We start from the raw sequence: 14,188 nt of genomic DNA on the forward strand, positions 1-14,188 counted from the left end.
GGCCGAAGCTGACGAGGAAGAGGCAGACGACGAAGAGCAGCGCCCCCTTCCACAGTGTGTCCAGGTAGTACTCGAGCACGAAGACTGCGGGCAGCGCGGCGGCGGCGCGTGAGGACAGCTGGCCCCCGCTCGCAGCCCGGGGTGGCGGGGCCGGCGCCCGGCAGGCCGCACGCACACGCGCGCAGCGCGGGGCACCGTCGGCCGCCCGCCCCGGGCCCGCCCCGCCGCCACTCAAATCAGACCCCAGGTCCAGGCCCCGGCCCCACCCAAGCAGGATTTTACCCGGGGGCGGGGAGCGCGGGGGGGTCAGACAGTGGGCCCCCGCCCCGCCCCCGCCGCGTGCTGGTTCCGGGTCCACGCGCACCATTGGGCTGCTGTTGTGTGAACGGGTAGAAGCTGTTGTTCTTCAGGCGCTTGGCCAGGTGGCGCTCGGTGCAGAAGAGTCCTAGGGCCCAGAGCTGGAAGCACTTGCCGCCGGAGGTCGTGGGCAGGCCGCTAATGCGGCCCTTGGGGGCCTGGGTTAGGCACAGAGGGTCAGCTGGGCTGCTGGAAGGTTGCCACCGCCCAGGGCTCGCCGTCGCACTGATACCTGGGGGAAGAAAGCCTCCAGGGCTGCGGTCCAGGAAGGAGCGGCCTTCAAACAAAGGGCGGAGGAGGGACACCAGGTGGTGGTCCAGGCTGGGCGAGGCCTGGGTTCTAGAAGTTCTGGGCAGCGGGTTCTAGAAGGGGCTGTTGTGTTGACTACTCCTTCTGCGGGGACTCCCCAGGCCTGGCCCTGAAGTGAGCACGCACTTCCCTGTGAGTCCCCACACCACCAGAGGCCCCCTGCACAGCCTGGTTCACAGTCCTCACGGGAAGGGAGGATGGCAAGACATCCCAGGCCTGAGCTGGAGAGAAGTCTGCGGGCAGGCTCCCCACACTGAACCCCATGGCTGAGCAGGCCTCCCCCGCCCCATCACTACTTTTGCCCGGGCAGAGCTTCAAACACAACCACAGACAGCTCACTTCAGTGTCCCTGAGGGCAGGATACACACACTCAGTCCAGGATTCACGCCTAGCAGTGAGTGAGCAAGGCATGACCACAGGCAGCCTCAGGAACCCTGGAAGGCCACCCCCCCACCCCACCCCACCCCACAAGCTCTCGGCCAGTTCTAGCCTTGAGTGGTTCCCTCAGGTACAACACCTGTCCTCTCATCCCCGCCTAAAGGACCACACAGAGTTCCTAAAAATGTTTTATTGTAACAAAATGCTCAAACATCCAAAATGCGAAAAGGGTGGAGGGCGCCGCTGGCTACCTGAGGGTCAGGGGTCTGGGACTGCCTAGCTGGAGGAGGGCAGGCTGGTGAGCAGCTGCTCCAGGCACCACTGGACTTCCTCCTGGCCTCGGTAGGCCCGCTTCAGGCCCCGAGGAAGGCGGCGGCAGGACTCCAGGTTGAGGTAGAGCAGGCCTGTGCAGCTGCTGATCACAGAGCTGTAGGGGCAGGGCAGGCCATGGGGACTCGAGCCCCTGGCTCCCAGAAGACCCCGGCCCTGGCAGGGCTAGGCCAGTGTAAGGAGCCCTCTCTGCCCAGGTGCCACGGCTGGCTCTGCCACCCACAGCCACCGAGGCCCAAGCCCAGTACCCGTGGTGTCCCTAAGGGCCATCCTAAGCAGGGGCTTGGCCAGTAAGTGCTCCCCTTTTGGACACCCGAAGCCTGCAAGCCAGGCTTGTCGGGGAGGCAAGCCGTACCGACTCCAAGGGACTGGGGAAGGGGATGCTGACCTGACCGTGCTTGGTGTGACCCGGGTGCCCCTGAGGTTGACAGAGCACAAGGCTGGGGGTGAGCCCCCAGGGGTGGCTGAGAAGGTAGCTAAGGCCTGCTCCAAGTCCTTCTCGCTGAAGCCCTGGCCACTCAAGTCCAGCTCCCGCAGAGTGTGGCACCACTTCTGGGTCAACAGGTGGCTGCCCTCTTTGGCTAGAGTCAGCCAGTCGGATGTGCCATAAAGACCCAAGTGAAGCTGCTCTAGCTCTGGAAGCGAAGAGTGGTCATGAGCTGTGGGGCGGGCAGGAGGTACCCACATCCCTCCCACCCAGCCACCAGCCAGAGAAAGCTGACCCTGACACGGCAGATCATGCAGGCCAGCAGGTGTGATGCGGGCACAGCCACGAAGATCCAGCAGGCGCAGATGAGGGGAGCCGTGGAGCAGGCGGCCCAGGGCCTCATTGCTGACAAAGTTGCAGGTGCAGCCAGCAAGGCAGAGCTCCTCAAGGCTGGGGAAGCCTGGGCCAGGAGTCACCACTCGCCCGGGAGGCTTGGGCAGCCACATCAGGTTCAGCAGCCGCAGCACCTGGAGCAAGGCCCAGGCTGCAGATGGGGAGGGAGGGTGGCAGGTGGAAGAGGAGGGGTGGCAGGTACCTGCAGCTGGGGGCAGCCCTTCTGCAGAGCCTCAATAGGCAGCTGGAGAGGAGTGCTGTTGCGATTGATGCCGGTGCTCACCTCCAGGACCTGGAGCTGGGGGCAACAGCTGCCCTGCAGAGGTGGAAGAGAACACAGGCTCAGTGGCCTGGCAGACCCTGGCTCAGCATCCGTCTCTGCTTCTGCCTGTCACCAACCTACCAGCAGCGCACCCAAAATGGCTGTTGTCTGGGAGCTGTAGGTCAGCCACAGTTTGCGCATTCGGGGCCCTGCCTCCTCCAAGAAGTTCACCACGGCTGTGGACTCCACCTGGGAACCCAGCACATGGGTACCGGTCACTCCGGCCCAGGATTCTTCAGGACCCCTGGGGACACAGGGCTCACCATGGAGTGCTGTATATCCAGGCTGTGGAGCTGGGGGCAGGCTTTGGCTAGCATGACCAGAGTGTCAGGGGTCACACCATGGCAATCAGAAAGCTTGAGGAAGGTGAGTCGAGGACAGGACTCGCTGACCAGCTGTGGAAGACAGAGCACCAGCAGAGATTGGGTCTCTGTGGTCGGCAAAGGAAAGAAACCAGTGGCCGACACCGAACCCTCTCCTCTGCCTCAGCTAGAGCCTCCTTTCTCCCCCTGGCAGCCAACATGGGAGCTCCACTTCTGACACCTCCCTGCTGAAAGAAACAACAGGAAAGGAGAACCAGGCAGGCATCCCCATGGGGCAACACTGGGCTCCAGGTGCCTGACCCACTCCCTGGAAGTACCGGGCAACCCCACGTGTCGCCGCTGGTGTGCAGGGCAGCCTAGAGCTCTCACCTTCAACACAGGGTGTACCTGGGACTTCCAGTGGATGAGGGTCAGCCTCTGGAGCTGGGAGAACCTGGGCCGACAGCAGAGGGAGAGCTGCATAGTGTTCCCTCGCTGCCCCTCTGTCAGCGTCTCCCCCACCCACCACTTCGGTATAGGGAGACAGAAATGGGCCTGTGGCTTTCCAGAAGCCACAGAAATGAAGTGAGAGGATAGAGAAAAGAGGGACTGTCTCACCGATTGGGCATAAGCCACTCCAGAGAGGCGAGAACCTTCTTCTCGGCCTTGGCTCCGCTCTTGGCGAGGCGGCCAGCCAGCGGGGGCGACAGGGTCACGGTGTGCCAGAGCGCGGGCTGGGAGGAGGCCTCGTGCCAGCGGCGGCACACGCGTGCAGCCCTGGGAGAAAAATCTCTGCTGAGGGGCCGGGCCTTCCGTGGCCGCGGCTGCGGGTTTTCCTAAGAGGAGAGACCTGTCCCCTTTGTTCTCACAACGCTGCGGCCACCTTAGCTCAAAGACAGGCCGTGGGGGCTCTAACCGGACCCCTGAGAGACTGCGCCCTCTCGGCTACGCCCTCTGCCCCCGCCTCAGCCACCCGCTCGGTGGGCAAGAGGGCAGCCTGAGCCATGCGGCTGCGCTCGGTGGGCCTGGGGTACCTGCCGAGGAAAGGCATGGGCCCATCGGCCGCCACCAGCAGCCCGAAAATCTGCACCAGGATTTCCAGGGGGATGCGGTCGCCCCAGCCCGGGTCGGGCCCCTGCTGCGGCTCCGCAGCGGGCGCAGCCCTAGGCCTGGCCTTGGCGGCCGAGGCGCGGGACGCGGGGGGCAGCAGCCGCTGAGCGCGGCGGGCGGCACGCCTCTGCACGCGAGTGCGGGCAGGCCCCGGGCCCGGCAGCACCAGCAGCATGCTGTCCGACTGCAGCAGGTGGTACCCGGAGCCGCTCGGCGCCAGCTGGTCCCACCACCAGTCCTCGGCCGAGCGAGCCCGCGCCCCGGCCGGCAGCGCGCCCCGGGCCCTGCGTCGGGCCCGCCGCGCCGCCCCGGGAGCCATAGCTCCCAGCCGGACTCCGCGGCCGCGGCGGACGGAAGAGGCGAAGCCGCGGGGCGGAGGCGGGACCTGAGCCCCGGGCCGGCCCCCTGCGCGCGGGTTCATCGCCCGACTTCCGGGGCGGGGCTTCCGGCGATGGGCCACGCCGGGGGCTGGCCGTCCCGCGGCGTCCTCCAGGGCGTGAGAGCCCGAGCTCCCGCCCGGGCGGAGCCGCGTTTCCCCGCCTCGCCGGCTCTGCGCTGGAGCCGCGCTCGTGCGCGGGAGGCGGCGCCCTTGAGGGTGGCGAGACGACTGGCTGTCGGGCGGCGAGCGCGCAGGTGCAGGATCAGCAGGCGCAGGTCCCCCGGCGCGCCGGGCAGCTCTTCGCCGACCACCCGACGCAGCGAGGGGCGGCGCCGGGCCCATCCCTCCCCCCGGAGTCCGACTTCACCCCTGCTGTCCTGGGTCTCGCTGAAGCCTCGGACTCCCACTGGGAAGCAGAAGCAGCAGAGGTGTGCGCGGCGCCGTAGGGGTGCCCCTGTCCCGGAGTCCGTGTCCCTTTTGGGGAGAGGGTGGTGGTGATCGCAGCAACTCAGACCCGAAGATGGAGTCCCTCTTTGCTCATTTCCCTCTGGGGTCGGGGCTCCTTGGGCCCGGCTTCCTGCTTCTCTGCCTGCAGGCCTAGCCGTGCTGTTTGGTGTGTTTGGCCCCTGTCATCCCCATGCCCCACCCCGGGCACCCTCCGGGTTCCCTGGTCTAGGCGGTCTGGTCCTCTTCTGATCCCAGTTCTGTGTCTTTGACTTGTGATCCCGCATCCCTGTCTGTTTCTTTCAAGATAGGAGAGGTCTTCGGTTCCCAGTAGAGCTGAAGCGTTTTCTTTGGATCTAGGTGGGGAAAGAGGAGCGGGCTGTGACCCTGACCTGTTCTGAAGGGCCCAGCCTTGGGCTGAATGGCAGCACCCCCACTGGGCCGTCTGGTGTTGACCCACCTGCTGGTGGCCCTCTTTGGCATGGGCTCCTGGGCTGCCATCAACGGGATCTGGGTGGAGCTGCCTGTGGTGGTAAAAGAACTTCCCGAGGGTGAGTGGGAGTGCGCAGGGAAGAGGGGTTCAGGTGTGCCAGGTAAGGCGGGTTGCAGCTGCCCATCGTCCCTTTGCACCTAGCCCTGACATGGTCTTCTCCCTTCCCTGCAGGCTGGAGTCTCCCGTCATACCTCTCCGTGCTTGTGGCAGTGGGGAACCTGGGTCTGTTGGTGGTGACCCTGTGGAGGCGGCTGGCTCCGGGCAAGAGCGAGCGGGGCCCCATCCAGGTGGTGCAGGCACTGGGCGTGGTGGGCACAGCCCTGCTGGCCCCACTGTGGCACCATGTGTCCCCAGTCGCAGGGCAGCTCCACTCCGTGGCCTTCCTAACGCTGGCCTTGGTGCTGGCCCTGGCCTGCTGTGCCTCTAACGTCACTTTCCTGCCCTTCTTGAGCCACCTACCACCTCCCTTCTTGCGCTCCTTCTTCTTGGGTCAGGGCCTCAGTGCCCTGCTGCCCTGTGTGCTGGCCCTCGTGCAGGGCGTAGGCCACCTTGAATGTTTGCCATCTCCCACCAATGGCACCCTTTGGCTCCCCCACGACTTCCCAGAGCGTTTTCCTGCCAGCACCTTTTTCTGGGTGCTGACCGCCCTTCTGGTCACTTCGGCTGCCGCCTTCCAGGGTCTCCTGCTGTTACTGCCATCACCACCATCTGCATCCACAGCGGGTCCGGGGTCTGGCCTGCGGGCAAGAGGCCCGGGAGTGGAGGAGGAGGAAGAAGAGGCCTCACCACTGCAGGAGTCACTGAGCCGAGCCACAGGCGCCACTCCCAGCCCAGAGCCTGAGGCCCGTCGGCTGCTCTCTGTGCATGGTGCCTGCCTGCTGGGCCTGCTGGCCGTCACCAACGCGCTGACCAATGGTGTGCTGCCTGCCGTGCAGAGCTTTTCCTGCTTGCCCTACGGCCGCCTGGCCTACCACCTGGCAGTGGTATTGGGCAGCGCTGCCAACCCCCTCGCCTGCTTTCTGGCCATGGGCGTGCTGTGCAGGTACAAGAGGGTCCCCAAGGCATTCGGGGCAGAGTTTAGGGATGGGGGCTGGGTCCTGGTGCGGCCAGCCCTGAGTTCCTGCTCACCCCTGTAGGTCTCTGGCGGGGCTAGCTGGTCTCTCTGTGCTGGGCATGCTCTTTGGGGCCTACCTGATGGCGCTGGCAGTCCTGAGCCCTTGCCCACCGCTGGTGGGCACCTCTGCAGGGGTGGTCCTTGTGGTGAGTACACTGGGGACACTGAAGCAGAGAGGGTTGCAGTGGGGAAGGGGTTTGCCCCCAGAGCAGGGGACACCTCATGCTCAGCCTGCTGTGCCCGTCCTCCCAGGTGCTGGCGTGGGTGCTGTGTCTGGGCGTGCTCTCCTATGTGAAGGTGGCCGCCAGTTCCCTGCTGCACGGCGGCGGCCGTCCGGCACTGCTGGCAGCTGGTGTGGCCATCCAGGTGGGCTCCCTGCTCGGTGCTGTCGCCATGTTCCCTCCCACCAGCATCTACCACGTGTTCCGCAGTGGAAAGGACTGTGTGGACCAGTGTGGCCCCTAAGCCTGGGCAGATGGGGAACGTGACGTCAGGCTGAGATGCCCCAGCGCCCCAGTGCCCACGACCCAAGGAGGCCCTCCTCACTTGCAGGCTCATGGATGCCTGTACACTCCACAGCAGATGCTGGTCAGGGTGGGGACCACAGAACAGTCCCAGAACCAGGGCCCAGCTAGGGCTGTGAACTTGGCCCAGATCTGGAGCCTGTGTGGGGCTTGCACAATAAATCACTGTTACTCCATGGGTCCCAGTAGTCAACTTCTGTGCAGATAGACCCCTACTGAGCTGGAGTGCTGATTCGAACTGTTGGGCAGGGGCCCCCCACCCCTGGCCGGCTGCTCTCCCAGCCCTCCGAGCCCTGGACCCTTGCCCCCCCTCCCCCCATCGCTTTTTAGAGCTTCCCCCGGAGAACAGGTTACGGTGGTCAGAGGCAGCATGGTGTCCACCCAACATCAGCTCATCCCGGATCTCCAGCTGAGTGGTGAGGCCTCTTCCCATCAGGGTCACTGCTCTGTAAGCATCTCTGGGCTGTGTGGGCTGAGCCAGCTGGGCGCGAGCATCAAACAGAACCAGCTCTCTCTTTTGCTGTGACCCAGCAGCGGTAGCGTCTGTTCCTCTGTGGGAGGGTCCTGCCAGGGGGCTTATGCCCGGGCCTCCGTGCAAGGTCCAGGCACAGAAGGGGCTCAGTGAGTAGGGCTTGGAAGAGATTCCAGCCAGTTTAGGGATCCTTCTGGTCAGGAGCATTGCTGCCTTCCCTAAGCCACAGGCGCCTAGTTTCCAGCTCCTTCTGTGATCAAATGTGCAGATGGCCCACGCTCTTTATTCAGGCAGACGTGGCAGCGTCTGCCTTCTCCCTGGGCTTCTGACAAGTGGCCCCTGTTCCTGAGCAACCCATACCTGCCCCAGCCCTGGGATAGCAGTGTGGGCCTTTGCTTGGCTAGCGTCTGCAGGGAGCAGAGCCTTAGCACTGACTGCAGCCTGAGCTGGAGTGGGTGGTTCCGCACAAAGGGCTGGAGGGGGCTGAAAGGAGTGCCTCAGCCAGGCAAGGGGACCGGCAAGGACTCAGGAGAGGATATTGGATGGAAGCTGCAGTGGGCAGAGGCTCAGGCTTCTGTCACCTCCTCTTGGCTTCTGGGGCAGGCCAGAAGCAGAGGCCCATGGGGGACACAGGCTCCGCAGGGGAGGCAGGACACCCGAGCTGTGATCCAGTGTGACTGGCCTGGCACTGAAATCCTATTCTCACAGACAAGGGGCCCCATTTCTGCAGTGGGGAGCCTGCTGCTGCCAGGGTCTCACCCCAGTGATTGTGGGGGCTGGGAAAAGTGGCTCCTGCCCTGCCTGCCCCAACCCCTTCCCACAATTGTTCTGGTCCCGGATGCCCTTTTTAAACTTCAGAAGCTGCCTGTCCTTGAGTTGGCCTGCACATGGGCCTTTGAAGGTCTCCTCTTTCCCCTGCCCTGGCAGGAGCAGCTGAGCAGGAAGGTGGGAGAGACACCCCCCCCCCCCAGGCCCTGACCACTGGAGCCTCCGGTCTGGGGCCGCATCAAGTCCTGGGAGGGCCCAGGCTCCCAGGTGGCTCAGACACAGCCCCGCCCTGAGCACAGGAGGCCACCTGCCAGGTCCCAGCCTCCCAGGATGCTGATGGCCTGGAGAAGGAGCAGGGGCAGTGGGGGGTTCACGTGGCTGTTTGCCTTTGGGAGTCGGGGCCAGTAGGTGGGGTGTGGGCTGCAGAAGCCACCTTGGCGGTGGTGAGTGGAGAGATTCAGAGGCAGGAGGACGAGAGCATGGCACGCCCTCTGCCCTCCCCCTCCAACAGCACCCTCCCCTGCCCACCCTGGGGCTGGAGCTCAGGGAGCTGCCCCCCAGTTCTTGTTCTCTCTTCCGTCAGGCGACAATCAAAGGCATTTACGAGAGCCTCATCTCTGCCCACATACGCATTTGTGCCAGGCCCAAGGGCCACAGAGGAGTAAGGCCCTGGAGAGAGGGGGGCAGGTGGCCCTGAACCTGGGGGTCAGGGCTGGAGGTGGACAATTTGAGGAAGCCACTGCCCTTAGGAGCCTCAAGGGCCTTCCTGTCAGTGCCTTGTAGGAAATAACAAGGGGAGGGAGATGCTGAAGGGCCGAGTTCTTGAGAGCCTCCCCGACACACCCTTCCTACTCATGACTGCCCAGCACTGAGTCTGGTCGCCAGGGCACCCACACTTCCAGCTGGACAGCAGGTGGCCCACGACTCCAGCTCACAGCCCTGCCCAGAGGGTCTCTCAAACCCAGGGCCGGGGGCAATTTGAAGGAGACCCCAGAGGGGAGGCAGTGGCCAAGGCAGGACCTTTGGCACCTGGCTGTCCACAGAGAGGACCCCCCTGGGTAAGAGCAAGGCCTGAGCTACAGACCCACTGTTGCCCTGTCCCACCACCAGGAGCAGGCCCCGCAGTTCCTCAGAACCAGAGAAGGGCTAGCTAAGGTGTGGCCTGCCACGTGCAGCTTCCTTTCCCAGGTGTGTGGCCACTTCCCCTGAGACTGAGCCTGTGAGTGTCTGGGCAAGCCTCACCTGGCTTTGGTGGAATGACTAAAGGCCCTGTGGTTCTCAGCCTATTGGAGTCCCTAAGGAGGTGTGAATTCCAATGCGGTTGAAGGTATGACAACACCTGGATGATAAAATGGTTGTGTCCTCCCATTAGCATCTGCTCAGGGCCCCCTCCCTCTCTTGCTGTGTCTCTCTCTGTCAAATAAATAAATAAAATCTTTAAAAAAAAAAAAAAAGGCATGGAACAATGGTCCTCTAAGGGGCTTCCTCTCCTCCATGGAATTCAAAGGGACTTCCTGGCTTTTGTGGCACCAGAAAATGGAAGTGTGGGAGCATCTGGGACCCTGTCCAGTGAATGAGTGCAGGTCATCAGCCATTCCGGAATCAGCCACCCTGGCCATGTCCACCCCGTCTCAGGGAGGCTAACTGCCTGAGGCCACAAGGCCACTTGGACTTACCCACTCCAAGCGCTGACCTCCTTCTCTCCACTGCCCCTTCCGGGGGGCTCAGAGGCTACTAGGGTTCTGATGGGGTGCTAATCACAGGACCCCTTACCCCCACCCTGTTGTTGGGTGGGTGACCCGGATGATCCAATCATTATGTCCATCCTCCTGCCCACGGTGATTGAGCTAAGGGACCGTTGCTCCTATGGAGCAAGTCAGGGTCCACCGTGACATCTGTCTTAGGATGTCAGTCATCCCAAGAGCTATAAAAAGCTCCCCAAACTATTCCTGAGAATGAAGGCTCCCCGGAGGCAAGCAGGGTGAGAGGTGGAGAGAGGCAGAACCCAGAAAACATCCTAGGAGTGCCTGGATCCAGTTGCATCTGAAGCTAGATCTTTGGACTTTCAAGTTACGAGGGTGCACAATTTCCTGCTTGTTTAAGCAAAGGTGAGTTGATTGCTATCCATCACACCGAGGACATAGTGAAGCATGCCTCCCTGAAACATTCAGGACAGCTCAGACCTTAGGACCCCCAGTGCTGGTCCATCTTTTCTTGCTTGGGGGAGAGTCAGTCATTCTCTTGGCAACTCTCCCTGTCACCCTCCCCATGACCTTTTCCTCTCCTAGGCCTCCACCTCCAGCTCCTTAGCATAGTGCTTCTCTGACCCGCTCCTGACCTGCAAGGGAGAATTCCCAGGGCATCGGACCCTCTCAGAAGAATGCCCAGGTGGGGCGCCTGGGTGGTTCAGTCGTTAAGTGTCTGCCTTCGGCTCAGGTCATGATCCCAGGGTCCTGGGATCGAGCCTCGCATCGGGCTCCCTGCTCAGTGGGGAGCCTGCTTCTCCCTCTCCCACTCCCCCTGCTTGTGTTCCCTCTCTCACTGTGTCGCTCTCTGTCAAATAAATAAATAAAATATTAAAAAAAAAGAAGAAGAAGAATGCCCAGAGCCAGGCCAGGCAGGGGGCAGGCAAGGTCCCAAGGGCTGCTCTTGGGGGAAGTTCTTTTGTGTGTGCATAACAGTATGAGCATTTTAATTTGGTGAAAGACAAGCTGCAGACAACTTTGAAATTTCCATCCTTTTGCAAAGGCTGTGGGAAAACTGAGCTAATTAAAAAGCAGATTGGAAAAGATTTCCTACCCGGCCCCTCCTGACACCCCTGAGCCTCCCCAAATGTTTCCTTTGTGTTGTTTTTTGAGTAGGCCCCACGCCCAGCACAGGGCCTGAATTCAAGACCTGAGATCAAGACCTGAGGCAAGATCAAGAGCCACCCAGGCGCCCCAGAGTGTTCCCTTTGTAGAATCATTCTGTGGATGGCACCCTTCTGAGAGTGCTGAGCGGGGTGGTGTGGCTACAGAGGGCCAAGCACCAACTCTGTATGCAGGTCGCTGGAAAGGCAGGCCACCAGCATGGGGAAGGCAGAGAAGAGGTGTTCATACCCAGACCAAAGAATGCAGACAGGAAAAGAAAGCATGTGCGCAGCAAAGCCAGGGGTCTGGAAACCTCCACTGGAGAGCAGAGATAGTGAGAAAGGCCCCTGTGGTGAGGCCACTGTGGATCCTCCAGGGGGCCAGGGAGCTGGGGTGAGCTGATGGTGAGGCAAGTGCGGGGCTGGGAGCCTGGAGCCAGTCATCCCCTCCCGCTGAGGTCTCCACATGGAACAGGGGGCAGGCTTCACGTTTCTTGAGGGTCCACTGTGTTGAATGGGGATGGCCTGGCTGGCTGGGTCCCTCTTCAAAGCAGTATCATGGCACCTGGCTCCAGGAGTCTTGACATGAAGAACATCACACTTCTTCGTTTTTCTGAATGAAGGGTCACCATCCCTCTCCCCTCCACCCACCAAGCCGGAGATCAGCCAAGCTCAGCCATCACTGGGACTCCCCTCTCCCTGGATGTGTTCGAAGCACAGGGGCTCTGGGCAGGGTGGGAGGTGGTCTGGCTTCCAGTCCTTGGGAGTTGCCATCAGAGCTGGTGCTGGAGCAAACTGGGGGGACTTGAGTGGGGGGATCTCAGGGCCAGAACCTTGAGGAATTTGGGCCTGAGGATGTGGCTGATGGGGACTAGGTACTGGGGTAACAGGAGATGAAGCTTGGAATCTGGGGAGGTGGGCTGGGACAGAGCAGAATAGGGTTTTTAGGGGGACTGGGAGTCTGGGAATCCTGGGGACTGAAAATCACAGCACGTAGGGGATGGGGCCTGGGATGTAAAAAGTTTAAGACTGAATGAGCAGAGCAGTTTACTGGTGTCTCTAAGGAGAGCTGTGCTCTGTTACATGATCCCAGGGTCTCTGATTTATAAGGTTGGTGCCTCTCATTGTCTTTAAACCATTTTACAACTTTGTGTTTGTAAATAACTAGTAGCAATGTAAATGATTGTTTTCCGCAGACCTGAAAATGAATTCCATCCCATGGAGGTTCAGCTGATTTCCCTCCTCCAGTTGTGGAAGAAGCTGGTTTTGTATCCATTTGTAAGTCAATTCCAACAATCCTTTATTCTGCATAGATCTGTGATTCTTTGACTTCTTTGAAGCACTTATAATATTCTTGAATCTCTTTTAAAGAATGACTTAAATAGGGCGCCTGGGTGGCTCAGCTGGTTAAGCGACTGCCTTCGGCTCAGGTCATGATCCCAGGGTCCTGGGATCGAGCCCCGCGTCGGGCTCCCTGCTCAGCGGGGAGCCTGCTTCTCCCTCTGACCCTCTCCTCTCTCATGCTGTTTCTCTCTCGCTCGCTCTCCAATAAATAAATAAATAAAATCTTTAAAAAAAAAAAGAATGACTTAAATAGAATCTTTGACATGTGTTCATTTTATATCTATATAAGAGTTATGATACTGCCTTCTCCTGAAAGTTATCCTGTAACAGTTTTGGAGGCTTTCTACCAAGATGGCTGGTGGCTCCCCGTGCCTGAGCTGCGTGAGCTGCGTTTCCTGAGTGTGCACCTCACAGGCTAAGCCCCGGCATGTCTGTTCTTGGTTTCTAGGGAGGAGTCTGAAGTGGTAATAGAATCATGATTTCCTAACTGTAGTTTTTCTACTTATAATTTTCCTCTCAAGTTATTTTGTGGGGTTTTTTGTTTGTTTGGTTTGGGGGTTTTGTTCTGTTTTTGTAACCAGTAAGTTATTCCCCGTTGCTAAGAGCAACAGGGCAATGGCGGTATTGGTTTTACGGTCTGACCATTTTGTGAGCTCCATAAATGGACTAATGATTTACAGACATCTAGTGTCTACTGGATGGGAGACAGTGGAGAATCTGAACTGTTAAATCTTAGTTTGTTCTTGACTTAATATTAAGCTATTATCATTAAAGAGGCCAACAGCAGATTTGAGCTGGCAGAAGAAAAAAATCGGCAAACCTGAAGATAGGTCAATTAACATAATCCAATCTAGGGAAAAGAATGAAAAGGGAATGAAGAAAAATGAACAGAGCCTCAGAGTCATATGGGATGCCATCAAGTATCCCAAACATACACATAAAGGGAGTCCCAAAAGGAGAGGAGAGAAAGTAGCAGAAAGAATATTTAAATAATGGCTGAGGAGCTCCTGGCTGGCTCAGTCAGTGGAGCATGTGACTCCTGATCTTGGAGTTGTCAGTTGAAGCCCCATATTGGGTGTAGAGATTACTTAAATAAAACTTTAAGGGGCGCCTGGGGGGGCTCAGTCAGTTGGGCGTCTGCCTTTGGCTTAGGTCATGATCTCGGGGTCCTGGGATTGAGCCCCATGCTGAACAGGGAGCCTGATTCTCCCTCTCCAACTCCCCCTGCTGTGCTCGCTCTTGCTATCTCTGTCTCTCTCTCAAATAAATAAATAAAATCTTTGAAAAAGAAAACACTTTAAGAAAGAAAGAAAGAATGGCTGAAAACCTCCCAAATTTAATGAAAATGTTAATATGACATGTAAGAAATTCAACTCACTCCAAGTGGGATTAACAGGGCATCCACACCCAGAGACATTATAATCAAACTGCCAAAAGTCAAAGACAGAGAATCTTAAAAACAGCGAGAGAGAAGAGACTCGCCATGTACAAGGGATCCTCGGTAGACTAACAGCTGATTTCTCATCAGAAATCATGGAGGCCAGAGACGGTAGGATGACATATCCAAAGTGCTGAAAGAAAAAACTGTTGAGGGCACCTGGGTGGCTCAGTTGGTTAAGTGACTGCCTTCAGCTCAGGTCATGATCCTGCAGTCCCAGGATCGAGTCCCACATTGGGCTCCCTGCTCAGTGGGGAGTCGGCTTCTCCCTCTGACCCTCCCCCCTCTCATGCTCTCTCTCTATCTCATTCTCTCTCTCAAATAAATAAATAAAATCTTTAAAAAGAAAAAAAGAAAAAGAAAAAACTGTTGACAAAGAATTCTGTATTCAGCAAAACTATCCTTCAAATATGAAGGAAAAATTAAGACATTCCCA

At 59.3% G+C, this 14,188-nt stretch overlaps 3 protein-coding genes across 7 annotated transcripts in view; 1 reads left to right on the forward strand and 2 right to left on the reverse strand.

The window, feature by feature from the left end:
* Positions 1-1,195, reverse strand: part of TMEM249 (transmembrane protein 249) — a 2,235-nt gene extending 1,040 nt beyond the window's left edge. The window contains exons 1-4 of the mRNA XM_035012287.1: positions 1,126-1,195; positions 590-942; positions 365-515; positions 4-84 (exon numbers count right to left, since the gene is read on the reverse strand). Of these exons, the coding sequence (XP_034868178.1) occupies positions 4-84; positions 365-515; positions 590-942; positions 1,126-1,195 (655 nt within the window). The remainder of the gene's footprint in view (positions 1-3; positions 85-364; positions 516-589; positions 943-1,125) is intronic.
* A 24-nt stretch (positions 1,196-1,219) lies between these two features.
* Positions 1,220-4,269, reverse strand: FBXL6 (F-box and leucine rich repeat protein 6). 4 transcript variants are annotated; one of them, XM_035012164.1, is made up of 9 exons: positions 3,853-4,269; positions 3,437-3,595; positions 3,227-3,272; positions 2,780-2,911; positions 2,598-2,705; positions 2,397-2,510; positions 2,097-2,328; positions 1,763-2,009; positions 1,220-1,471 (listed from the first exon to the last, which is right to left on the reverse strand). In XM_035012164.1, exons 1-9 carry the CDS (start codon positions 4,245-4,247, stop codon positions 1,321-1,323), a joined length of 1,584 nt encoding a protein of 527 aa, XP_034868055.1. In that variant the 5' UTR covers positions 4,248-4,269; the 3' UTR covers positions 1,220-1,320. The 4 variants fall into 4 exon arrangements, with proteins under 4 accessions (XP_034868055.1, XP_034868054.1, XP_034868053.1 ...); XM_035012163.1 differs by having other exon boundaries at positions 3,209-3,272; XM_035012162.1 differs by having other exon boundaries at positions 1,379-2,009.
* A 120-nt stretch (positions 4,270-4,389) lies between these two features.
* Positions 4,390-12,383, forward strand: SLC52A2 (solute carrier family 52 member 2). Of its 2 annotated transcripts, none has more exons than XM_035012166.1 (5): positions 4,390-4,735; positions 5,112-5,302; positions 5,416-6,286; positions 6,381-6,504; positions 12,167-12,383. In XM_035012166.1, exons 2-5 carry the CDS (start codon positions 5,173-5,175, stop codon positions 12,170-12,172), a joined length of 1,131 nt encoding a protein of 376 aa, XP_034868057.1. In that variant the 5' UTR covers positions 4,390-4,735; positions 5,112-5,172; the 3' UTR covers positions 12,173-12,383. The 2 variants fall into 2 exon arrangements, with proteins under 2 accessions (XP_034868057.1, XP_034868056.1); XM_035012165.1 differs by lacking the exon at positions 12,167-12,383 and adding an exon at positions 6,611-7,058.
* The last annotated feature ends 1,805 nt before the right edge of the window (positions 12,384-14,188 follow it).

This window comes from Mirounga leonina, unplaced genomic scaffold (genome assembly GCF_011800145.1).
Source record: "Mirounga leonina isolate KUSES-001 unplaced genomic scaffold, KU_Mleo_1.0 Mir_165, whole genome shotgun sequence".
NCBI lineage: Eukaryota > Metazoa > Chordata > Mammalia > Carnivora > Phocidae > Mirounga > Mirounga leonina.

Bases quoted from the DNA above. Each gene is read 5' to 3' on its own strand.
- SLC52A2 (XM_035012165.1), top strand. From the start codon at position 5,173: ATGGCAGCACCCCCACTGGGCCGTCTGGTGTTGACCCACCTGCTGGTG. The intron at 5,303-5,415 runs GTGAGTGGGAGT...CCTTCCCTGCAG, and splicing joins GGTAAAAGAACTTCCCGAGG to GCTGGAGTCTCCCGTCATAC. The intron at 6,505-6,610 runs GTGAGTACACTG...CCGTCCTCCCAG, and splicing joins CTGCAGGGGTGGTCCTTGTG to GTGCTGGCGTGGGTGCTGTG.
- FBXL6 (XM_035012161.1), bottom strand. From the start codon at position 4,247: ATGGCTCCCGGGGCGGCGCGGCGGGCCCGACGCAGGGCCCGGGGCGCG. The intron at 2,511-2,597 runs GTAGGTTGGTGA...CCACCTCTGCAG, and splicing joins CCATTTTGGGTGCGCTGCTG to GGCAGCTGTTGCCCCCAGCT. The intron at 2,010-2,096 runs GTCAGCTTTCTC...CTTCGCTTCCAG, and splicing joins GCATGATCTGCCGTGTCAGG to AGCTAGAGCAGCTTCACTTG.